Here is a 25,044-nt window from a genome sequence, read left to right as displayed (position 1 = left end):
TTCAGGCAAGCACTAGAGACCCTTTGTTAAATATTTTGCAGAGGGAGATTCCTTTCAGGCTGGACTATGGGCCCCCTGAGGCCCCTTCCAGCTTGTTAATTCTTCGTGTTTCACTCCCTTTTGAGCCCTGCAAGATCATACTCTTTATTCTTATTTTGAAAATATAGAGCCATTATAATAAATTAATAATTTTTTCAGATATTTACAATCATCAAATTTGATGTCTTTTTTGAAACTATAATTAAATAAATGCCCTGTAACTCAAATGCACAATAAAAGATCTTTATTGTTTCTTCAAAAGCAAGCTAAGACGTAAGTTTTCCCTTTACATAGAAAAGAAAGCTACTTTATACTATACTTGTTACAAAACAGAAAATATCCCTAGCATTAAACATTATACAGCTCAAATTCCAACTTTAGGTAACACAAATCTTCAGTGATTGCACTTGGGAGTTTGGAAGTGAACAGGAAAAATGAAGCAATGTCCAATATGATTATAAAAAACACATTTAAATGTCATCATGGCTATGTCATATCAGTGGCACATATGTGGGGAAAAATACAAACTGTGGAAAACATAGCCTGTGATATGGTATTCTAACACATGGAAGATAAAATTCATTTTGAAGAAAGGCTTCGCTAAGAAATACAGGCTCTATTCCAATGTAGTTTCATCTTCAGCATTTTCCAGTTTTATTCTATACCATGAATATAAATTAACCTGAGTTTTAGGTCAGCCTGAACTTTTCCTTATTTAATTTTTTAAAAAATCTAAAAAACAATTTAAAAAGCCCTAAACACTAAACTGAAAACTGAGGTCCTAAGTAGTTATACTCACCCACAAATTGACTATTTTCTTATCACTACAGCAGTTTTTAACAGTGACAAACCTGGATTACAGTGTCTTCCCCAGCATGTAGCTACTTAAGCACGGACATCACCCTGGTTTTCTATTCTTGCCCAAAAGGCCTGGGAATTTATGAAGGAATTTCAGTTGCCTATAGACAACTGCTTGGGGGGGGAGGGGGGGCGCAGGGGGAAGAAGAGAAACAGTGAGAGAATTATACCTATATACTAGCAGCAGCCCAGATGAAAAACTTGTGTCTAAGTTAAGTTCACACCAACTCAAGGGAAGTTTTGTTGTGTGTGTCTGCAATAGAAAAGGATGATTTATACGCTACAATACAACCCTTAATTCCAAGTTCTGGTGGCATCTAGTTCGTCTGGTAAACTGTTCTGGAAAGCATTACAGACCAGTCATCATAAAGAACTGAGAAAAAGGGTTTATTCAGAAAAGATTAATCTGCATTTTTCCTTTTCTCTAAGAATTGCCCCTTTACGAAATGTTTTAAGTGGAGCATTGCTGAAGCTCAACACATCAATTAGCAAGTCAAAAGAACCATTTGTGAAAGGTGGCTCATGATCCCGGGAAAGAAGAACTAACGAGGAGTTTGCTCTGAAAATAACCACTTAAATTAAAAAAAAATAATTGCCCTCATTTTCTAGATGAGGAAAGTGAGGCACTGGAGAGGTCAGGGAACGCAGACATAAACACTGAACAGCCTCTATTCTGCTTCTTCCTTTAGCACTGTGGGACTGTGTGGAGATCAGCAGATTATGCTCCCCCCTAGCTGAGAATTTCGAGGTGATTCAGATTCTTAAATCAGGGAGGTGTACAATGACAGACAGGGAGGAGGAAGAAGGGAAACACATTTTCACAACTGCTTTCGGTTAAAAACATGAAGGCAGAGGGGGCACCAACAGGAAACTAGTACCCAGGTGCTGAAAAAAAAAAAAGAGATTGCAGGGAGGAACATTGAAAAGTCGTCCAAAAGGCAATTACATCTGATTATCTTTTTAAATAGTCTTGTGAGAGAAATGAATTTAGAAAAGTGCAATTAATGTGTGCAATAAGCAAGTCTTTCTGTGGATGAGGTTTTTTGTTTTTGACAACTTCATAGTCAAAAGTATGTCAATGGGCATCACTCTGAGTAGAAAGTGGAACCATGGTTGTTTCACAGATCATTTTGGGACCATGCTACAATACTTCCTTAGTAACTTAATATAAATTAGGTAGTTTGACCCAATTTGAAGATAACTCAAGGATCATGGATTTCTGAAGAAATTCACCCAGAATGAAGGGGTTCCAGTACCTCAAACATAAGTAGCAGCAATTACTAGCTATTTTTCTACAGTAAAGTCATCAAAATCATCCAAATGAAAATCCCTTCATTACATAGTAAAAACCATTCACTGGAGAGGGCTAGTCTCCATACTGTACTTCTGCTTGAAGCCTTTGTGTGACATAATTTACTACCACTGATGCCAACTGCTGCTGAAGGGCGTCATTCCCCATTACCAGTGCAGTCAGCTGCACCACATCCGTCCAGTGCAAGTTTCCAATAATGGCATAGGCTTCGTTAAAAAGCTTCTGTTGCTCAATAGGGGGCAGTTCCATTATGATCTGAGGAATTGGTTTAAATTGTCCACTAGTCATCCAAGCACCAAGTAGGCCACCAACTGTCCCCCCTAGAAAACAAATAAAGATTTAATTAGTCATGATTCCCCCATAAATAATATACTTAAATTCTTACTGATCAGGATATGAGAAAATTCTGTCTTCATACTGAGTAGTTCTATTCAGAAGTCAAAGCATATTTACCTTTGTCCCTAGATTACCTGAGTTGTAGGGCAGGTTTATGTGCATTCAATATGATTAATACTCAGATACATTCTGTCTTAGCTAATGCACTAAATTTAGGGATGCAAAATGGTATTTGCACTGTCTAGTGGCAGACCTCACAAAGGGTCACAATTAAAATCTTCTGGTTGGGGGGGAGGGGAGAGAGAGAGAGAGAGAGAGAGAGAGAGAGAGAGAGAGAGAGAGAGAGAGAGAGAGAGAGAGAGAGAGAGAGAGAGAGAACGAACCTCTGTAGTCTTTTTACACATTTATCCACCTTCATACACACTGGGATCCAGCCAAATTGGCCCTTACTGTTCTTGTCACAACACTCCATTTCCCATCTCTATGCCTTTGCCTTGCCTTTCCCCAATGTGCTCCCTCCTTACCTCTACTTCCTGGAATCCTCCACTTCCTCCAAAGTTCAGCTCAAGAGTCATCTTCTAAATGTAGCCTTTCCTGATACCCCCATAGTGACTTTTCCACAAGAGTGTCTGATATCTATTATGTGTATAGCTAAATATACTCATGTTGTCTTCCCTTGCTAGATTTGGGAGGAAGGAACAGTTTCACTTCTATCTTCATATTTCTAGTGCCTAGAACATAATAGGCACTTAATTAAGTTCTTGGCTATCGATTGAATGGATTGATTGATCATAAAATTCTCTCTATTTCCACTGGGAAATAGATAATACAGAGAAATGGGAAGTGAAAGTCACTAACACACCAGTGAAGTTGAATCAACTCTTCCTAGTGACAAACAAAATAGTTTCCTGACCCTCACATACTAAAGATTTCTATTTCATTCAACAAATAATAACAATAATAACTTACATTTATTTAGTGCTTTAGAGTTTACATACATTATATTATTTGATTCTCACAACAATCTTGTGAAGTAAGAATTTGCCCTTCATGTCTTGTCTGTAAAATAGGGATGAATGACTTATCCAAGGTTACACAGCTCAAAAGTAGCAAAGCCAGGATTTGAACCAAAGTCATTTGATTCTGAGTATAGTCTTCATTCCAGCCAGCAAGAGTAGGAAAAGATCCCTGTCAGTGCTTTTAGTACATGGTAAGAAGGCTGTGTGCTAGCAAAATAAATGTTTTCCTAAGGCCATACATGATACCCCAAAGATACATGGAAATAAGACAGTAAGTTAATTTAACCAACTGTGTTTGTTTCTTCTGCTGCTTCCGCTAGACTGGAGATGGGGAAAGGGGAAAATACATCCCACTTTCTTTTTTAATAAAAGGTCAAAATTAACAGGCAAGCTTGTGCCATTTCAAAAATGAGAGATTTGAGTTGCAAATCACATCTCAGACGGTCCCACCTAACCAGGCTTGCCTGTGTACTAAGTCTAAAGGATGGCAAATACAAGGGAAGGCTCTTCAACCAGTACTCCCACCCCCCTGCCTGCAGAGTCCCCCCATCAGCATTCCACCACTGACTCAGCTTTCCTATAGAAAGCCATGCAAGAAGGAGGTCATAGGAACTATTCTCTTTGCCCTCCTCACTGTTAAGAGGGACAACACCTGCCCCTATGTCTGAAGGCCGAACACGGCTGAAGTAACAAGCATACAATGCTCATCTCTTTCCCAGCAGGACAAAGCATTCCAAAGAGCAAAAATGGCTAATGGTTTTACTGAACTTTTCTCCAGGATGAAAGTAAAATGCTTAAAGTCGCCAAGAGTTGCACTCATCTACACTAAACCTTTAAGAGAACATCAATATTTGATTTAGAACAGTACTCAATACAAAAAGTCACAAGGAATATCAGCCAATGAGTTATTAGCTCTTTGGAGGAAAAGAAAAAAAAACTTTTGTCTTTTGATTAACATTCTCTACTGTGGATGAGTAAATTGAAGAAAACCTGCGAACGCTACCCACCCATGAAAAACTACTAGTAGTTAATTGCTTGGGTTTGCTTTTGAGATATCCCACTCTCTACCAGTTTTCATGCAAATTATATAAAATATGAACACCCATACTTCTCCCAAAGTTGTCTGAGCATAGCTTCACATTAAACCCATTGTACAACTCCTTTCCTTCAGTTTGGTCAATTTTAAAACATATGTTTTATGAGATGTTACTTTACAAAGAATAAGGAAAGGTAATTTCTTTCTAGAGTTGCTTTCTGGCAAGCAAGAAGCAATGTCAGAACTTACTGGTTCATACATAATTTGGAAGTGGAAAAATAAAGACAAAAACATGTGAACTAATTGTTCACACTACTTTTTCCACCAGCAAATAAAGAAATCACTGTCTCTCATCACAACTTGATTTCAATCCTACCTGGTTTTTTACTTCCTAGATAGCCTATTTCAAACTGTGCCTTAGTTTCTCCACCTGTACAAGAAAATACTATAATCTAAATCAGTGATATTTAAAAAATGAGAGTTAATAAAGCACACCAAATTATCATGATAATACCAATTAAAATAGATTGGAGAACACTTCATCTGAGTGGTACCTCTAGGGAAGTCCTTTCTGGCCCAGTCACTGAGTCGGCCTTGTAAAGCCACATCTGAGTGACAAGTTGGCTGATTTTCTGATTTCATCAGAGCCTGTGGCTGAGGCTCCAACTGTGAGTCAGACAGTCCGATCTTCCAAAGCTAGGGTGCACTGGAGTTTCTTCTGCTCTCAAGCCTAAGGGATAAACTCAGTTGTGTGCCTCAAAGCAATGATGATCTTTTGACAAGGTAATTATCAGATCCAGCTGCACTGTACTCTTGGGGAATCAGCCAAAATATTTATTCATTGCCTAGAAATTGTGTGTCTGTTTGTGTGAAACAAAACACACCCAAACCATCCCCTCCCCTCTCCAACCTTATCCATTCTTACACAGTCCTAAAATGGAAATAGGTACAAAAACAAGATGAAAGAGATACTACCCTAGGGACAAGGTTTTTCCTTTCCACTATTGTTTTTAATTAGATGAGGTCTCATTATCAAGACCTTTTAGGGTTCTTGGAATCTAGTGAGAGTGGGAATGCTGTCCCAGAAGCCTCTACCTCTTAAAGGGATTAATGATAATAGCATGTAAGCTAGTACCCTTGGGTACAAACAAGGGTCATGTGTGAACTTTAAAATTACTCCACCTATGCTAAAATTATCTTTACACATGAAAGAAAGAAAGAAAGAAAGAAAGAAAGAAAGAAAGAAAGAAAGAAAGAAAGAAAGAAAGAAAGAAAGAAAGAAAGAAAGAAAGAAAGAAAGAAAGAAAGAAAGAAAGAAAGAAACCTTTGTTAAGCCCTTACTGCATGCTAAGCACTGGAAAAAGAATCCTGCTTTCAAGGAGGTCCCATTCTAATGCAAGAAGCAACAGAGAGCAGAAGGTTCAGCTTCAAAAAAAATCAAACTGGTCCTTAGAATACTGCTGCAGGGTAAATGGCAAGGCCCCAAATCTCCTCAAGGTAGGGAAGAATGAGTGGAGGGACAAGGGCATTTCTCTCTGAAGTTCTTGTTTTGAAGAATTTCTCTTTGGATTATGTGAATTATAGGAATAGTGGCTTCAAATGCTACCTTTAATGCTTAAACATCCATTCATAAAGAATGCCTAAAATGGTTCATCCCTCCAGTCCCATTTGCTGAAATTCTACAATCCATAACCCAGATCAAACACCACATCCCTGGACACAACTGTATCAGATTCCTCCAGTCAAAAATCATTTTCATCCTTTCTTTGAATCCTAACCACATTCTGTCCATCATTCATGCACTCACTATATTCTATTTTAGAATACTTTTTTGTGTGTTGGGTGTCTCTACCTCCTCTACTAAATGAAAACTCTATATATTCCCCTGGTATTCAGGAGAGTGAGGGTGGGGGGAGTGGGGGAATGACCTTAGCAAGTATTTGTTGAAAAAACAGAGAAAGAAAACTATAGACCAATCTCCTTAATGAATATAGATGCAAAAATCTTAAATAGGATACTAGCAAAAAGACTCCAGCAAGTAATCACAAGGGTTATTCACTATGACCAGGCAGGATTCATACCAGGAATGCAAAGGATGGTTCAATATTAGGAAAACCATCCACATAATTGATCATATCAACAAGCAAACCGACAAAAATCACATGATTATCTCAATAGATGCAGAAAAAAGCCTTTGATAAAATACAACACCCATTCCTACTGAAAACACTAGAAAGTATAGGAATAGAAGGGCCTTTTCTAAAAAAAAACAAAAAAACAGTATATATCTAAAACCATCAGCAAACATCATCTGCAATGGGAATAAACTAGAAGCCTTCCCAATAAGATCAGCAGTGAAACAAGGATGCCCATTATCACCTCCATTATTTAACATTGTACTAGAAACACTAGCAGTAGCAATTAGAGAAGAAAAAGAAATAGAAGGTGTTAAAATAGTCAATGAGGAGACCAAGCTATCACTCTTTGCAGATGATATGATGATTTACTTAAAGAATCCTAGAGAATCAACCAAAAAGCTAATTGAAATAATCAACCAACAACTTTAGTAAAGTTGCAGGATACAAAATAAACCCACATAAATCATCAGCATTTCTATATATCTCCAACCCATTTCAGCAGCAAGAATTAGAAAGAGAAATTCCATTTAAAATCACCAGAGACAATATAAAATACTTAGGGATGTATCAGCCGAGACAAACACAGGAACTATATGAACACAATTATAAAACACTCCACATAATTAAAACTAGATCTAAACAATTGGAAAAACATTGATTGCTCATGGGTGGGACGAACTAACATAATAAAAATGGCAATCCTACCCAAATTAATTTACTTATTTAGTGCCATACCCATTGAATTACCAAAAACTTTTTTACTGAATTAGAAAAAAAACATAACGAAGTTCATCTGGAAGAACAAAAGATCAAGGATATCCAGGGAAATCATGAAAAAAAAATGCAAAGGAAGAAGGCCTTGCAGTCCCAGATCTCAAATAATACTATAAAGCAGTGGTCATCAAAACAATTTGATACTGGCTAAAAGACAGAAAGGAGGATCAGTGGAATAGACTTAGGGTAAATGATCTCAGCAAGACAATCTATAAGTCCAAAGATCCCCATTTTGGGGACCAAAACCCACTATTTGATAAAAACTGCTGGGAAAATTGGAAGACAGTTTGGGAGAGATTAGGTTTGGATCAACATCTCATACTTTGCACCAAGATAAACTCAGAATGGGTGAATGACCTGAATATAAAGAAGGAAACTATAAGCAAATTAGGCAAACACAGAATAGTATACTTGTCAGATCTTTGGGAAAGGAAAGACTTTAAAACCAAGCAAGAGCTAGAAAAAAATCACAAAATATAAAATCAATAATTTTATTACATCAAATTAAAAAGTTTTTGTACAAACAAAACTAATGCATCCAAAATTAGAAGGGAAGCAACAAATTGGGAAACAATCTTCATTACAAAAACCTCTGACAAAGGTCTAATTACTCAAATTTATAGAGCTACACCAATTGTACAAAAAATCAAGTCATTCTCCGACTAATAAATGGGCAAGGGACATGAATAGGCAATTTTCTGTTAAAGAAATCAAAACTATTAAAAAGCACATGAAAAAGTGTTCTAAATCTCTTATAATCAGAGAGATGCAAATAAAAACAACTCTGAGGTATCACCTCACACCTAGCAGATTGGCTAACATGACAGCAAAGGAAAGAAATGAATGCTGGAGGGGATGTAGCAAAGTTGGGACATTGATGCATTGCTGGTGGAGTTGTGAATTGATCCAACCATTCTGGAGGGCAATTTGGAACTATGCCCAAAGGGCAATAAAAGACTGTCTGCCCTCTGATCCATCCATAGCACTGCTGGGTTTGTACCCCAAAGAGATAATAAGGAAAAAGACTTGTACAAGAATATTCATAGCTGTGCTCTTTGTGGTGGCAAAACATTGGAAAATGAGGGGATGCCCTTCAATTGGGGAATGGCTGAACAAATTGTGGTATCTGTTGGTGATGGAATACTATTGTGCTCAAAGGAATAATAAAGTAGAGTATTTCCATGGGAACTGGAACAACCTCCAGGAAGTGATGCAGAGCGAAAGGAGCAGAACCAGGAAAACATTATACACAGAGACTGATACACTGTGGTACAAACGAATGTAATGGACTTCTCCATTAGTGGCAATGCAGTGACCCTGAACAACTTGGAGGAATCTATGAGAAAAACCACTATCCACATTCAGAGGAAACACTGTGGGAGTAGAAACACAGAAGAAAAACAACTATTTGAATACATGGACCGAAGGGATATGGTTGGGGATGTAGACTCTAAATAAATTTCCTAGTGTAAACAACAATATGGAAATAGGTTCTGATCAAGGACACAAGTAATATCCAATGAAATTGCGCATTGGCTGCAGGAAGGGTGGGTGGAGGGGAGGGAGGGAAATAATGTGATTATTGTAACCAAGGAATAATGTTCTAAATTGACTAAGTAAACTAATTCAAATGGGGGAAAAAAGTATTTGTTGAATTACATATACAAAGCTATCTTCAAAGAAAAAAAACCTTGACACAGTTATCATGATGTGACACTAAAGATATTCATATGGATTATGCCATTGAATCTCTCTAGTTTAAGTAGGCACATCAGAGAAAGACACTTACCAAGAGCTATTCCTGGGGGGCCGCCCACCAAACCCCCAACAAAAGCCACGGCCCCTGCCACCAGCGCCCCCTTCCCTGAATGCTTGATGGCAGCCTTCATTTTCCTTTCCTCTGAAATGGAGCAGAGAAGTTTCATAATGTCTTCTACCATGACTGGCATTCTGAATGGCACAAGGCTCCCTGGAAAGAGTATTTTAAAAGAATTAATTTAACAGTATTTCCATTCAAATGTTCACCTTCCTAGGCTACTGAACAAAATGAACCCTGTTCTCTGAAGAGAGAAATAAAGAGAAGCAGAGTTTAGTTAATAAGCAAACAGAAACAGAGCCAATTAAAGGTCGTCCTTGCTTTCTGATTGACTGCTGATTTATGACTAGATTTCAAAAGCAACCACTGTAGCCATCCATTTAAGAATTTCCTCATCCAAGTAAATCAAGTCTCTCCTCTTGCATCAGCCATTTTTCTACTGATTAGGGCAATCCCTTAGTCCCCATATGAATGGCAGAATTATTAAAATTCTGGTTTCTATTTTTCCCTTTCCAGTACAGTTCATGTCTGTGTGAACACAAAGGTAGGATATTTATGTTTAATGGGTCATTGTCTTTATAGTGGCCTTTTTTTTAAGCCACAATTGCTGAAGCAAGTGCCTTTTTTTTTTAAACAAAAATCAAGAGAAAATCTCTACTAAAATAAATTGCTGTTATGAAATAACTCTCAAGAAAAAAAACTAACAAGAATTAAAGTATTTTGCTTTAATTCCCTGTACCTACCTGACAACCCAAATACAAATACGCTCTTAGGTAGATACACATTCATAGGCAAGATAAAGAGCCAGCTCTATGATTGGCTCACTTTAACCCACAAAAGAGTGTACTGTTCTATGCCCCTTTACAAAGCAGAATTAGAGAGTCCTCAGGCACTTAACCATATTTGCAGAATCCTAGAAACAGAGAATTTTAGAGCTGGAAGGGGCCTCACTTATTGAGGCTTGAAAACAATGGACCTAATTGCGCAAACATTTTTAAACATGTTGCTACATTCAGAGCACTTTCTACCCCAGAACACAGCCCTCTCATGCTTAGTTTTTACATTTTTGTTTTCCCACAGGCCTTCTCAGGTCCAGAACATGTCAACCTTGTGCAAGAAAAAGCAACTGGGGAAAGGGTATGAAGAATAACTGAAGGAAAACACTCTGTTGCCTAGGAAGCTTCTCAAAATGACAACGCAGGCAACTCTTTTTGAGGGACAAGGTCAGACAGGTTCTGGGGCTGTAGAGCGAATTAACTCTATTAAAACCCAAGGTGCCTCTCTTCCCTGACCCTTCTACAATAATACTTGTAAGCTTATTTCTATCAGAACGCCATTCCACACATTCCTCAACTGTTCAGACATTATCATTTAAGCAGTTCCTCTATTCAGTTGCTCTGGGGTGAGGGAATGGTAACAACTGCGTGGAAGCCTACATACTTCACTTTTTGGTTTGGATCTAGGAGAAATTGTTAAAAAGATGGAAATCATGTTAACTAAAGGCCTGGGAACACTTAAAAAGGAAAAAAACAAAACAAAACAGAAAAAGACTTTGCACTAGAATAAGGAACATTGTCCCATTATAAGCAAAAGCTGGGTCTCTGAATTAAGGGAAGTTTGTTTAAAAGAAGGAGTGTCTGGCAAACATGATCATCAGACAGGGGCAAGGAAGAAAGGAAGGTACCTCTCTGCTGTGCACAGTCTGGTGAGGTCACAGAGGTTACAGCAGGAGATAGGGAGACTGAGTGAAAAGCAAAGCAGCAGGAATGCCAAAGGTTTCTGATGAAAGAAAAATTAAAGAACTTATTAAATGAGGTGATTGTTATAGAAAGATAGTGCCTTGTGCATAGTAGGCACTTAACATGTTTGCTCAAAGTAATTTGTATTCCCTGTAATTTCAGCACTGTCACAGCTAAAAAAAAAAAAGATTAAATACTCTATTTTGTGCCCTTCATTTCACCCCCATTTCTCTACCTTGTCCACAAGAGTATCATGAGAAATATCTGGTGAAGTAGCTTCACAAATTCAAGCAATATTATGTCTAGCACTAGGTAGGAGGATGGACAGCAGCCTTCCAACTCTAAGGTTGTGAGTCTAAAAAGTAATGGAGCCAGCAAACAAACATTTATTAAACAGATAGTAAGTGCCTAGCACTGCTTGTTCCTTTTTAAATTTATTGCTAAAAACATTAAAATACTTGGTACAGGAATTTATCAGTACTCTATATCAGAAGTTAAGCTTTGCAGAGCCCATACTATGACAGGAGATGGGTCAAAACACATTCATTACAGATACTCTGCATTGACTACACAGAAAGAAATTAAAAGTATTTCCTAACTTTTAGACATAAGGATAATCCAGGGGGCAACATTCCTGACAATCCAGAAATTTTCTCTGGCCCAAGTAAAGACTTTTGATATATCAGATATAAATTCTATAGCTATATTTGCAATGGAAAGAATGATGGATTTGGAATTGGGGGACTTGCATTTGAGACTCAGCTTTTCTATTCATTACCTGTGTGACCCAGGTCACCTTTTCTGATCTTGGATCACAGGTAAAATGAGGGGGCGGTCTTGATGACTTTTATGGTGCCTTCAAATTCTCTCTAGATATAACTCTACAGTATACAATTATTTGTGTATATCTTTGGCCCTACTGAACTATACATTCCATAACTGGATTCATTCACTCGACAAACAATTGTTAAGAGCTTGATGCATGTCCCTGGCTCTGGACACCGAGAGAGACACCAAGTTTAGCTATCAAGCTGTCCCTTCCCTTACTGAGAGATACAACATTATGTGATCATTGTATTAGAAGTGCAAAATAAAATATCATGTGATATTAAGGGAGAAGGTTGTTGTTACTCAGCTGGGGAATTAGGTTAGATTTTCCAGAGGAGGTGCCCTTTGTGTCATGATTTAAAGAATGGCTAAGAAATCAATAAGTGAAGAGAAAAGGGAGGCATTATAAGAAAAGGGAAAGTACAGTGTCCTGAGGAAAATTAGAATAGCAAGAAAACATGCACAAGGAGGGAGAGACAGAAGGGCAGCCTTTTTTTTTTAATCTTCTCCATAGATGTGCTGTGCCCTATGAGCAAAGCAAGAATTGCAGTAAGCAACAACCAAGGAATCTCACCTAGATTTGAGAGGCCACAGGAAGGAACTGAAGATTTCCAAGGGAAATAACTATGCTATACCATCTCCACTCTGTCTCTAGTCAGTTCCCACTCCCCATATTGTATGTATTGTACTTGGTTTGGGGTGCTCCATTTTAGAAAGGACACTGAAATGAAAGTAGGCAAACAGGATGGTAATGGGACTAAAGACAAGGCATATAAGGGTCCACTGAAGAAAGCAGAATTATTAAACCTAAAGAAGAGTCAGCTTGAGGAACAAGAGGACAAGGAGTATGAATAGCTGTGGGCTATCATTCAGAAGAGATATGAAGCTTTTTCTGCTAGGTCTTCATTCTAAAAACAAACAATGAAAGATGAAGAAAGACAGATTTAGGTTCAATGGAAGGAAATCTTCCTAACAGTGAGATATGTAAGCAGATTTTAGAGGAAAAGGTAAGCAGTAAAGAAGTGGAGTGTACTGGGTATGTATTTTCAAGTTTAAAGAAGAGAAGGGAAAAGAAGCTCAGTGGGCTAGAAGGGTCAAGGGGAAGGCTCATTTAACATTTAGGATGACTACACATATTTGTAAGTTAGTGAAAAAGAGCCAGTGAAGGTTGACAAGGCATGAAAATGGAGACATGATTTCTGGGACAAAATTCTTGAAGAGGTAAGATGGAAAGGCTGAAGGACCTAGTAGATGGATTTGTCTTATTAAGGAACAGATGTCTCTTCTTCTGTGCTCTGAGGGAAGAAGGAAAGAATGGATGATGCTGCTGGGAAGTTCTAATGAATAAAGAAAGCTAAAGGGATTCATGTTACACAGCCTCAATCAGCACAGTGAGAACAAGGCCAGGTTGTATGGTGTGAATTCAATGCTAAGGTGAGGAAAAGGAATGAAAAGAAATTTAGAACAGATTCTATCAGGGAATTGAGTGAGGGACTCAATAAGGGTGGAATTTAGAACTATAAAGCAAGCAGCAAATCTGGTTGAGATAGTAACAAATCTGTAATGGGTGAGGTCAGCCTAATTTTGTGATTTTTGCCATTGCTGTTTAACAGCCCTATGGCAGAAGAATTTTAGAGGATGGTGAAGAATTCAACAAATGAACAAGGATAGACTGGGAAAGGGGTTACCAAGGGATAAGGATTTATCAGAGGGGAATGGTGAAAGGTAGGAGAAGCAAGGATAGTATTCTCCCATGGGATCTTGCATTGGGCCTCACACATGTAAGTGATCCATAAATATTTGTTGAATTAATGCATAAATATCTTCATCAAGTTTTCTAAATAATCTTTCTTGTACCCATCTTGGAGATTAAGGATACTTTATATTTTCCATCTCTTGAGAAACAATGCTGTTTCCTCTTCCCTGACCCCATCCCCAGTCCTCTTTCCTTAGTACTCCACAGCATATTACATAAGAGTAAAAACTATTTAACATTTACTGATTGTTTTCAGAGATTTTTTTTACACATCAAGCTTTCTTTAAGCTCCTATTGCATAAGATAAATACACTAACAATCCCAACATGGAACATTTTCTCAATAGTTCATTTCACCCACTTCTATAACAACGTGTTTAAGGATTTACTATTTCAAGTGTCCAACCAACCCACCTCCAAACAGAGGGTATCTCTATCCTGGGAACAAGTTTTACTCAATTCTTCCAAGGAACCCTTTACGATAATCTGGAGATTGGGTTCTAGTTACATCTTTAGCATTAATCAACTATGTGAATTCCCACAAAAAAAATATCTTGGCGCAGCTAGGTAGCATAGTAGATAGAGCACCATCCCTGGAGTCAGGAAGACCATGTTCAAATCAAATCTATCCACAGACATTTCCTACTTGTGTGACCCTGGGCAAGTCATTTAACACCAACTGCCTACCCCTGGCCATTCTGCTGTCATACAACTGATACTCAGACAGAAGGTAACAATTAAAATAAAAAGTCTATTGAACTGAATGGAAATATAAGCCTTGCCTGATTCTATAGTATTGAGACTAATTTTCTTGGATGGTTTATAAGGAAGTCTGCAAAATAACTACCTGGTTGATATTGAAAGAAGATTTAACTACTCTTATTCCATACTGATCTGCCCACTGGTCATACTTAAAAGACATCACTGAAGAAATAGATTCGTCAAACTGTGTGGGACTCCACATGTTTCACTGTAGCTGTTTCCTATGAGGCTTTCACTTTGATCACATGACCATTTTGACAACTTCAGTCCAAGGAGAAGGGTACAAAGGCCAATTAAGAGCTGTTAGCAGCCCTGATCATCCCTACCCTTTCCTGCTGTTAGTCTAACAGTTTGAAAGGCATTCTGTCATTCAAGAAAAGGCTGTATTTTCTTTTGCCTCATGGAAAGTGTCCCTGTGAAATGGGAGAATTTATGGTTGCAAGCTTGCACCTACTGAGGAAAGAAGAAACAGAAAAGAAGCCTGGAGTACAGATCTAAGGCTTTTAAAGGTAAATTTATTGCCCATTTGGCTTAAGAGCAGAGGTCTACCTGACACTCCTCTTGGTTCCCATGTGGCAAGTTTATGTTGTAGTTATGTCCACTTAATGCTGCTCTGCCCAACAGTGACTGCTGCCTTCATGTTCTGTCTATACCCTGTTGGCATAAGACAGATTAGACAACTAAAACAAGTGCCCTATCCATGGGTAACCTATATCGATCTGATTAGTCGCATGAAGCTGACATTAGAATGAAAAGGCATCTCAACAAACCTTAGAAGGTGTCCAGAGTGGACGGGAAACAGTATAGAAATATGTCACTTAACATAAAAGAAGCACCCCAGAAAATTTCAATGTAAACTAAATCTATATAAAATGATTTCTATTTAAAATCTATTAAGTTTGGTGCACAAAAGAATTTTTTATATACCTTTTCATAAAAAACTATTTTGTTAGGTTTATGATCATCCCTTCTCCCAACATCTATCTTATGAATTTAGTTTTTTATGTATTGGATATTCTCATAAATTGCATAGAGTGGGAGTGAAGAGGAAATGGTCTGCATTGTCAAGGATTCTCTGAACACACTCCAGAAAACCTCAGATTTAGAGGGAATCTGAAGATACTTCCTCATACACTGCATCCTCACAAGTAGCAATCTTACTGGACTGTATTTATGTTAAATAGTCTGTAGAAATTATTTTCTAGGAATTAAGTTTAATTCTATATAAGGAAGGATACAAAATGATAGTAAATATGTAATGTCTCATTTCATCCCTTAACTTCTAAGAGAAAAAGTTCTTGACAACAATTTTAGTTGCAGTGATAATGTTTTCTTTTGAAACAACCTTGCACAATCAATACCATGCAACTAAGTAAAATATATTTAGTATTGGAAGGGGGTTGGCTAGTGTCCAGGAACATAGAAGAGTAAAAGGAAGGCAGACTGAAGGGTTGGAACTACATTTCAATGACTCCACTTCAAAAAGCATCACCAAAAGTGGCTTTGGGAATCCCAGAACATTCAAGAACCTTATCTTGGGAGCAGCACTAGCTCAAACACAAATGCCTAAATCCAAGAGGAAAATGTATTTTTCATAGAATCACTTCAGAAATACTAATGGCAACAACAGATCTCAATCACAAAAAGAAATGTTTATTCCAGAAATGGCAAAGTAGAAAAAGTACTGAATATTGAGTTAGAGGACCCAGGTTCAAATCCCAGGGTCACTTACTACCTGTGTGACTCTGGGCAATCCATCTTTTATTCTCTCTGGCCCTCATCTTCCTCATCTTTTAAATGACTAGTCCAACTTTTTCATCCTGCAAAATCCCATTGGCCTTAACATTAAACTCCACCTTGTCATCAGTCTCTGTCCCTTTCATTGAAGGGTATAGACATGAACCCTCAAATCTCCATTTAAGAAGAGAGTTCAGCTCAAAACATCCCATTTTCTATCTGGGTATACTACTCTGGGACTTCTCCCCTGTGTCTCAGGAAGCTCATTATTGTGAAAAACCTCATTATCCTGCAAAATCCCATCAGCCTTTGTAATACATCTCCCCAATTTTCCCCTTTGCAATTTCCTTTTGTTTACTGTCTTTCCCTATTAGATTATAAGTTCCTCAAGGGTAGGGACTCTTTTTCTTTCTTTCTTTATTGGGGGGGGGGGTGGTTGTATTTCTAGTGCTTGCCACAGACAGAGTAGATACTTAATAAATGTTTATGACTATGAACTAATCTAAATATACTCTAAGATCTCTTTCAATTTATGATACAGTCAAATTAGCCTAATGCTTCTAGTGCTTATTTCTTAATAAATTCAATTAAAAATCACAAAAATGTATTAAGCATCAACTATTTGCAAGGCATGGTATTGAATATTGGAGATACTAACATGAAATAAGAGAACACTGCATTCAAGAAGCTTACAGTCTAATCATAGGAATAAAACATCAACAGAGAACTATATGATAACAAGGAAGAATGTGATTAATCAAAGGAAAGGTCAATATCAAGAGCTATGAAAAATTCAGAGACAGAGATCACCTCTAGTAGGAGAAATCAGGGAAAGCTTTGTATACTGGTGGTACCAGAGCTTATCCCTGAAGGATTGAAAGGAAGAAAAGGAAATCGGAAGACAATGGGCACAAGAAAATCCACTCTACACAGAGAGGATGGCATGAGTAAAAAAAGCAGGGAAAAATGACAAAGTGGGATATAAAGTAAGGATACTGAGTAGTCTAGCTATGCTGAAACACAAAGTATACAAAGGAAAATAATGTAAAATAAACTACTTTTTCAGGCTTCCTAAATACACTTTGCTTTCTTAAATTCTATGAGCCGGTTAGCTACTAAGAGGGCTATCAATCACACTTTATTTTTTTCTACATTAAGTGAAAAGGTGTGGAAATGGTAGCAGGACATGAACTGTCACTGGCCATACCTCAAAGGAATTTAAATTCTGAATTCCTACCTAATCTCCCACCTAATTCACAATTAGATTTGTTGGTGAGATAGGCCAAGGAAACAGAAAGCCCACCTGTCACCCCACTGTATGGCAAATACCAATCCAAAGCCTTAGTTATTTGTGAAAACCTGGACTGATCTCTTTGATTACAGTCTTCTTAAATTAAATGTTTAGGTCTCTGGGGATAGAAGAGAAAGAGAATAATATTGTATGTCTGATCACTCAGTCGGCAACTAGGCTTACTGTGCTGAACAAAAGAAAGTGATAGTGAAAAAAGAGATGAGATTTAGAAAGCTTCTAAGTTAATGAGAACTATTTACCTCGATGCACCCTGTAATAACTAATATAAAAAGGAACCTGTTGAGAACCTGAAATATGAGCTCAAATGTAATTTCATTTATTTACAAAGGGGCAAAGAAGCTTTCATGTCCAACTAAAATGAACTCTGCCATGTATAGTTTCCTATTTATCTTCTAAGAGAGTTACTTCAGGTAGAAATCTGTTTACTGAAAAATTCAATTAAAACCAACTCATCAATATCCCTCCAAAGTCTGTAAGCCTAAAGAGAGCTCATGCATGAGAAAATAACATGGTATTAGTTAAGGGTATAACCAAGGTCAGATTCAAGAGAGGCCTACAATTCACTTTAGGGGCATTTAGTCACTTATTTCATTCTAATAAAGTTAGTTCTCATCAATAAGTGTGAAAACTTCCAAATAAATGTAAAAACAAGTCACAGAATCCAAATCTCATTGTTTAAAGAGATATCAAAGTCTGTCCAGTTCAAACCACATCTAAAAAAGAACCCTCACAGCAACATATGGGATAGGTGGTCATCTAGTCTTGGCCTAAAGTCTTTCAAATGAAATTGAATCTGCTATACCCTAAGGCAGCATATTCTACTTTTAAGTAGCTCTATTTGTTAGGAAATGTTTCCTTACTTCAAGCCTAAATTTGCCTCTTTGCAACTCTGATTGCTCCCAGTTCAGCAGAATCTCTCTCCCATATGACTGCCTTTCAAGCCCTTGAAGATTGCTAACCTATCCCCTACTAAGAGCCCTTCTTCAAGCTATCCAGTTCCAGTTCTCCAAGCATTCCTCAGGACAGGCACTCTGAGTCCTTTACTATGCTAGTTATCTTCCTCTGTCTACTCTCTAGCTTATCAAAGTTCTTTCCAGAATTGAACACAAAATTAGGGATGTGGTCTGACCAAGGCTTATCAATAGAAAGTATAACTCTGTGTTCTCTTAATGCTGGCCTAGATTAAAATCATATCAAGATCACTTTTGGGATACACACAAATGTTGACACAGTCTACTAAACACCATATGTAGATCTTTTCCAGACAAACTTCTCTCTAATTGTGCCTCCTTTGTCTCATACTATTGTATGTGAGGCTTATTTTTTTTAAGCCATGTTTAAAACTTTATAATAATGCCTTTTAAATTTCTCCTTCAATTCTGCCCAATGCTCTAGCCTATAAAGATCTTTAGATTCTCTAATTCATTGTGTCAATTATTCCACCCAGCTTTGTGTCATCTGTAAAACTAATAAGGGTACCATTTGTACCTTTGTTTCAGTTACTGACAAAAAGGTTCAACAGCACAGGGTCAAGAGCAAATCCCTCAGACTCTCCACAAGAGACCTCCTTCCAAGCGAACATGGAACATGATGATTGTTTAAAGCTATCCATTCAAACAGCTCCAAATCCACCCTATTTGAAACTACTATCTAGCCTACATCTCTCCACCTTTTCCCACAAGAATAGCATGGGAGAGTTTGTCAAACAATTGGCTAAAATCCAGTTAATCTCCATCCACAGCATTCCTGTGTGGTACCAGTCTAGTAATCTGTCAAAAAAGGAAATAAGGTTAGTCCAGCATGACTTGTTCTTAATGAAGCCATGCTGGCTCTTTGTGATTACCATTTCCTTTTCTTGATTAGTGACCTTTTTTTTAAGAAAATATTTTGTGTGGTCTGGATTTGTGATTTCATCAATAAACTTCTTCTACCAAAGCTGAGAAACAACGCTTTTGCAAATTCCATTCTTAGAGAATTGTTAGAGTCTTAAGAGGTTACATGACTGGCTCAGTCACATAACTAGTATGTGTCACAGGCAGGACTCAAATCTAGGTTGTCCTGATTCTCAGGCCAAATCTCTAGCAACTACAACAAGATGCCTTAACCTGAGATCTGTGGATTGATTTCTAAAAAATTATATCTTTCATTCCAAATATGTTCTAGAATTTTGCAATCATTGACCTATAGTTTATATACTCTATTCTCTTTCCTTTTTTTTTAAATGGAGACTTATATTTCTCTAACCCTGTGATTCACCTGTTCTCTAACAAATTTCAAATATCAGATAAAGACTTATCAAGTGGTATCAGCTAAAACCTCACCTTCTACAAGAAACATTTCCTAATACGTCTTAATCTAGTGCCTTCCTTTTATTGATTTATTTCCAATTTATCCTGAATATAGCTTCTTTGTACATAGTTGTTTGCATATTGTCTACCCCACTGGATGTAAGCAACCCAAGAGCTGGCAATATCTTTGACCTCTCTTTGGATCCCTAGTACAATGTCTGGCATACTATAGTAGGCATGTAATTAATGTTTATTAACTGACTGACATCTATTCATTCTTTCTGTACCCAAGTTCATTTGAATGAAGTGACTTGAATTCATTAAGGGCAACTAGTGCTCTCTAAATGTCTTCTTACTTATCTTGAGTACCAATCTCTATTAGCCATTTCCATTCACAGAGCATACATTTTGGCAGAGCTCTCTCCAACACAGCTTTTATACTGTTTCCTTAGCTTTCGTCTCCAACCTCACCTCAGTCTAAGTTTTAGTGCTCCTGACATCACTTTTATATGTGCCAGACATGCTTTTACATTCATCCTCTATCATCTGCCTTTGCTTCCATCTTCTGTTCATCTCTTCTTAAAATTTAAAATGGTGGGTGATCTCTCTCTGCACATTCACATTAGTCTGTTCAGACAGCTCTTGTTTTTCCTCATCAAAGCATTTCCATGTTTTCAGAATTTCATTCTTGAGAGCCTACCATCCCTCCTATCCTGATTTGCCCTGTTGAATTTTAGTCATGTGACCCTACCTACCCTTCCTATGAATCCTTTGAAATATGTTCTACTCAAAACCAGAGTGTATGTCAGACTCAGCCTAGATTTCTTCTCTTTCTCTATCAAAAAGTCTAGAAGGAAGTCATCACATCCTCCAAGCTTTCTGTCCTTCCATCCCAGCAACCAATTTCCCCCTGGTAGAATCAGATAGAAAACAGAATTTCTATTTGTTGATCTTTCCACTTTTTGAACAATGATACTGCCATTAAGGTATTTAAAGAAAATATTTAGTTGCTTTGCTTTTAAGAGAGAGAATGCGAGAGAGCACACTTAAACAGATTTCTGGATACCTAAAGAACTAAAATCTTCAGTGGCTATTATAGTATGCCTCTGTATCAGGCTTGTGCTATTTCCCAAAACTGTGTAGCCAATATAGGCCAGAGGCAAAATTTGATATCCACTAACCTCCACCTTGTTCCATCTGTAAAATGGTTATAATAATATATGAAGTACCGAACCTACCTCACAGGACTCAAATAAAATAAGGCAGGTAAAATAACTTTAAGACTTTAGACCATTATAAGTCAGCTTTTATATATATTTTTAAAAATAATATAATATCATATATTATGGTTATCTATGTTTACACATTAGCCTCTACTAGCATATGTGTGTGTGTGTGTATGTATATACACTTTTTAAAAAACTCTTACCTTTTGTCCTAGTATTAATTCTAAGACAGAAGAATGACAAGGGCAAGGCAATTGAGATTAAATGACTTGACTGAGGTCACACAGCTAGGATGTACCTGAGGTTACATTTGAACACAGGTCCTCTCAACTTCAGGCTTGGGAGTTCTATCCACTGTGCTACCTAGCAGCCTCTAGCATATATGCTTCATGAAGGGCAGAGACAGTATTTTTTCAATCACTTAACTTCTATATCAGAAGACATTTAATATATGTTTGTTCAAGTGAATTATTTCCTTTAGCATAAATCTAAAATGAAGACTACCTCTGCAGAATGAGAAGTTCTTGGTGTGCTAAACAAGCAGGTGCTAACTGTTCTGATACAAAGCAACATTTGAGCCGGCTCATTATCTGCCTATCCTGATCTTTGCTAATATTTTGAGTACTGGCAAGGTGGTTCAAGAGTTCACCTGACCAATTCTCCTACTTTAAGGCACAGATAACACAGAGTGTTTGATCTCATAATAAGAACTGAAAGCTATAATGGATACATACTCATGATAACAATTCATATATGAATACTGATTTATAGTTTTTACAAAGCAATTTTCGGCAGCTAAGGGAAGAAGGTGATGCTACTAAAAGCATGAATGGTATACATTCACTCATCCAGCCAACCAGACACCATGAAAAGGCAGCATTCTGTGGCACTAAACTGTGGAGGCAGTATACTTCCCTTCCACTTCTGCATTGGCTTCTTATTACCTGTATTCTTGGGTAAGTTACCCTCCTTTCTGGGACCTGTTTGTTCATCTAAAAAATAAGGGAATATGTCTAGATGATCTCTAGAGATGCTTCCAGCTCTAAATTCTGCAATCAGCTAAAATTTGCAGAATACTCATGGAAGGCACAGCTAGGTACCGATTAGAGCAAATAATGAATCCTGTGAAGTGCTAACATTTATTCAAATTCACAATATTTGGAGGTATAATTGTATAATCATTGGTTCCAGTCTAAAAGCAGCAAGGTAGCACAAGGGACAGAGCTTCAGACCTTGAGTTCTGACCCATATATGACACATATTAGCTATGTGATCCTGGACAAGTCACTTAAACACTGCCTGCCTCAGTTTCTTCCACTGTAAAATGGGGACAAGAGCTTCTTCCTTCCTCCCAGGGTTGTTGGGAGATTCAAATGAAATTATAACTGTCAAACCCTTAGCACAGTGTGTGCTACAAGGTAGGTGTTTAATAAATGTTTATTCCTATTCCTCCCCCTCCCCACAATGGAAATATGTAATGTGAATCTGACCACATCACTCACACTAACTAGAAATTAAGACATGGATGCCTCTTAATTCTAGTACCTTCCCTATGTTAATTATTTCCTATTTAACCTGCATATAGCTTGCTTTTTCTATTATTTATTTGCAGGTGGTCTCCTCCGATAGACTGCAAGCTCCTTGTAGACAGGGACTGTCTTTTGCCTCTTTTTTCTTTTTTTGTATCCCCAGTGCTTAGTGCCTGACCCATAGTAGGAACTTAATAAAGTTTACTGACTGTTTGATCTTCACAACAACTCTGTGTGGTAGGCGATAATAATTACTACTGTCCCCATTATAGAGTTGAGAAAATAGAGGCTTTGTATCTTGCCCAACAGCAAAACCTCTGGAGTGTTATATTCAAACCATGGTTTCCTGACTCCAAGTGCAGTCCCTTTATCTCACTCAGTCATGCTTCCAAAGTCACTGGAAGATTCAAACTAATAGAAGGATGCATCATATAGTAGAAAGACTTTCTGCTAAATTAAGGTGTCACCAGGCCCAGACTTGATTTCTACTGGCTCACCACTCCAGGGGCCCTCTGGGGAGTCACTTAAAGTCCCCCACCAGGGAAATTTGTACAGGCATCCTGAGAATCTATAGCTCTCTCTAAAACTCTCCTGATTCCCTGGGCCTCCCAGTTCGAAGGCTGGGGGGAGTCCTAAAACCTAAGCTCTTCTCCCCAAAGGACTGCCCTCCCTACCTGGATCATTTCTCTTCTCGGCCTGTCTCAGTTCCTGCATCCCTAGGAAGGTGCTAGGATGTACTCGCAGGGCTTCTTAACCTAGGATCCATAAAATAAAAAAATACAAAAACTTGCCTCATTGTATTTAAGCATTACTGACTGGTTTCTTTTGTAATCTTAAACCTCTTATTTTAGGCATTTTAAAAAGCGGCCATATCACCCGGGACCTGGCACATAGTAGGCTTTCTTCCATAGATGTTAGTTGACCTGACTTGGCTTGAAAACATCATTCTGAAAAGTGGTGGGGAGGGGGAGGAGGGAGCAACTTCACCAGCTGCCTGAGGGGCCTAGGGCTCAAAAGAAGCCAAGAGCTCCTGGTCCTTCGGTGCTACCAGGCAGAAAGATCTCCTCCCCACCCTCTGAGGAGGGGCCAAGGGAAAGGACCCAGCAGGGACTGGAGGCCTGGAGAAGTTTGGGAACAGGCCCCAGGGAACCCCCGATATAGCTGGGGAGCAAGGAAGAGAGTCCGGAGTTGGGCGGGGGGCGGGAGGCGGACCCGGCCCTCTCCTCCCCCACAAACAAACCAGTGTAGTACTTGGGCCGGGAGCCCCAGGGTCGGACTCTGGGCTTTGGCCGGAGCTGACTCACGGCTCTCCCCTCCCCCCCACCCCATCCCCTCGGACTCCCACTCCCGCCCCCACGCCCCGCGGCACCGGCCTCCTTCCTTGCCTCTCGGGTCGCTGATCAGCACGGTCACACACACGGCCAGTATCGTAGGGATCCCAAAAAGTCTTGCTGGATTTTGGAAGGGGAAACAGGCCTGGGCCCGCTGCACTCGCCCTCGCCGCCGCCGCCGCCGCCGCCACCGCCGCCGCCGCGTCCTCGCCTCCTCTCGCGGGGCCGGGGCCGGGGCCTGGGCGAGCCCGGGCGGGAGAAGTCCTGGGCTCCGAGGGACTGACTCACTTGACCCGCTGGGCTGGCCACTTGCCAAGGTGGTGGGGGAAAGATCAGCGGGGCGCAGAGGTTACCCAAGGTCATTGGGGTCATTTAGAGAGGTGCTGGGTCACTGGGTCATTTGGGTAAAGGGTGTGGCTCTGGCGATCACGGGGAGGGGGAGTCGCTTAGAGTAGGAGTGGGTCGCAAAGATTATTTGGGGAATGGGATGTGTCTCCAGAGGTTAAGGGTTATTTGGGGGGCGGAGTAAGTGGCCCAATGGTTAGAGAGCCAGCCCTGGAGATTGGAGGTTCTGGATTCAAATATGCTCTCAGACACTTTCTAGCTATGTGACCCTGGGCAAGTCACTTAACCCCCATTGCCTCTCCCATATTGCTCTTCTGCCTTGAAACCAATGCACAGTATTAAGTCTAAGACTGAAGGTAAGGGTGAAGTAAAAAAAAAAAAAGAAAAGATGTGTCTCTGGAGGTGCTTGGGGGCAGAGTGGAGTGTCTGGAGGGACCCTCTTTGGGGAAGGATCCTCAGGGAAGCTGATGCTGGGTAGGTCATTATTTAGGAAAAGTCCTTTTGTTCTTCAGAATCTTTTATTTCATTTTTGCCCTATAAATCTCATAGAGAAAATGGATAGATTATGAATAGTTGTTGTTCACTTACAACAGTTGTGTCTAACTCTTTGTGACTCCATTTCGAGTTTTCTTGTCAAAGGTACTATAGTGATTGGCCATTTCCTTCTGTGGTTCATTTTATGGATGAAGAAACTGAGGCAGAGTTAAGTGACTTGCCCAGGATCATAGAGCTAGTAAGTTTCTGAGGCCAGATTTGAACTCATAAAGATGAGTTTTCCTGATTCTAAGCCTAGTGTTCTACTGTGCAAGACCAAAGTGGAAAGTTGGTACACAACCTTCTGTTCTAAGATGATTATGCACTCAA

General features: G+C 38.8%; 1 protein-coding gene across 5 annotated transcripts; it reads right to left on the bottom strand.

Annotated features, from left to right (window-relative positions):
- Positions 1 to 268: 268 nt before the first annotated feature.
- On the bottom strand, positions 269 to 24,049 carry C1H19orf12 (chromosome 1 C19orf12 homolog). 5 transcript variants are annotated; one of them, XM_007474803.3, is made up of 4 exons: positions 23,890 to 24,045; positions 23,179 to 23,259; positions 9,302 to 9,481; positions 269 to 2,529 (listed from the first exon to the last, which is right to left on the bottom strand). In XM_007474803.3, exons 2-4 carry the CDS (start codon positions 23,216 to 23,218, stop codon positions 2,264 to 2,266), a joined length of 486 nt encoding a protein of 161 aa, XP_007474865.1. In that variant the 5' UTR covers positions 23,219 to 23,259; positions 23,890 to 24,045; the 3' UTR covers positions 269 to 2,263. The 5 variants fall into 5 exon arrangements, with proteins under 5 accessions (XP_007474865.1, XP_007474866.1, XP_007474867.1 ...); XM_007474804.3 differs by lacking the exon at positions 23,179 to 23,259 and having other exon boundaries at positions 23,890 to 24,049; XM_007474805.3 differs by lacking the exon at positions 9,302 to 9,481.
- Between the last annotated feature and the right edge of the window lie 995 nt (positions 24,050 to 25,044).

Source organism: Monodelphis domestica, chromosome 1 (genome assembly GCF_027887165.1).
Source record: "Monodelphis domestica isolate mMonDom1 chromosome 1, mMonDom1.pri, whole genome shotgun sequence".
Lineage (NCBI taxonomy): Eukaryota > Metazoa > Chordata > Mammalia > Didelphimorphia > Didelphidae > Monodelphis > Monodelphis domestica.
The sequence above is the reverse complement of the archived record's forward strand: the minus strand, read 5'-3'. Positions and strand labels throughout refer to the sequence as shown.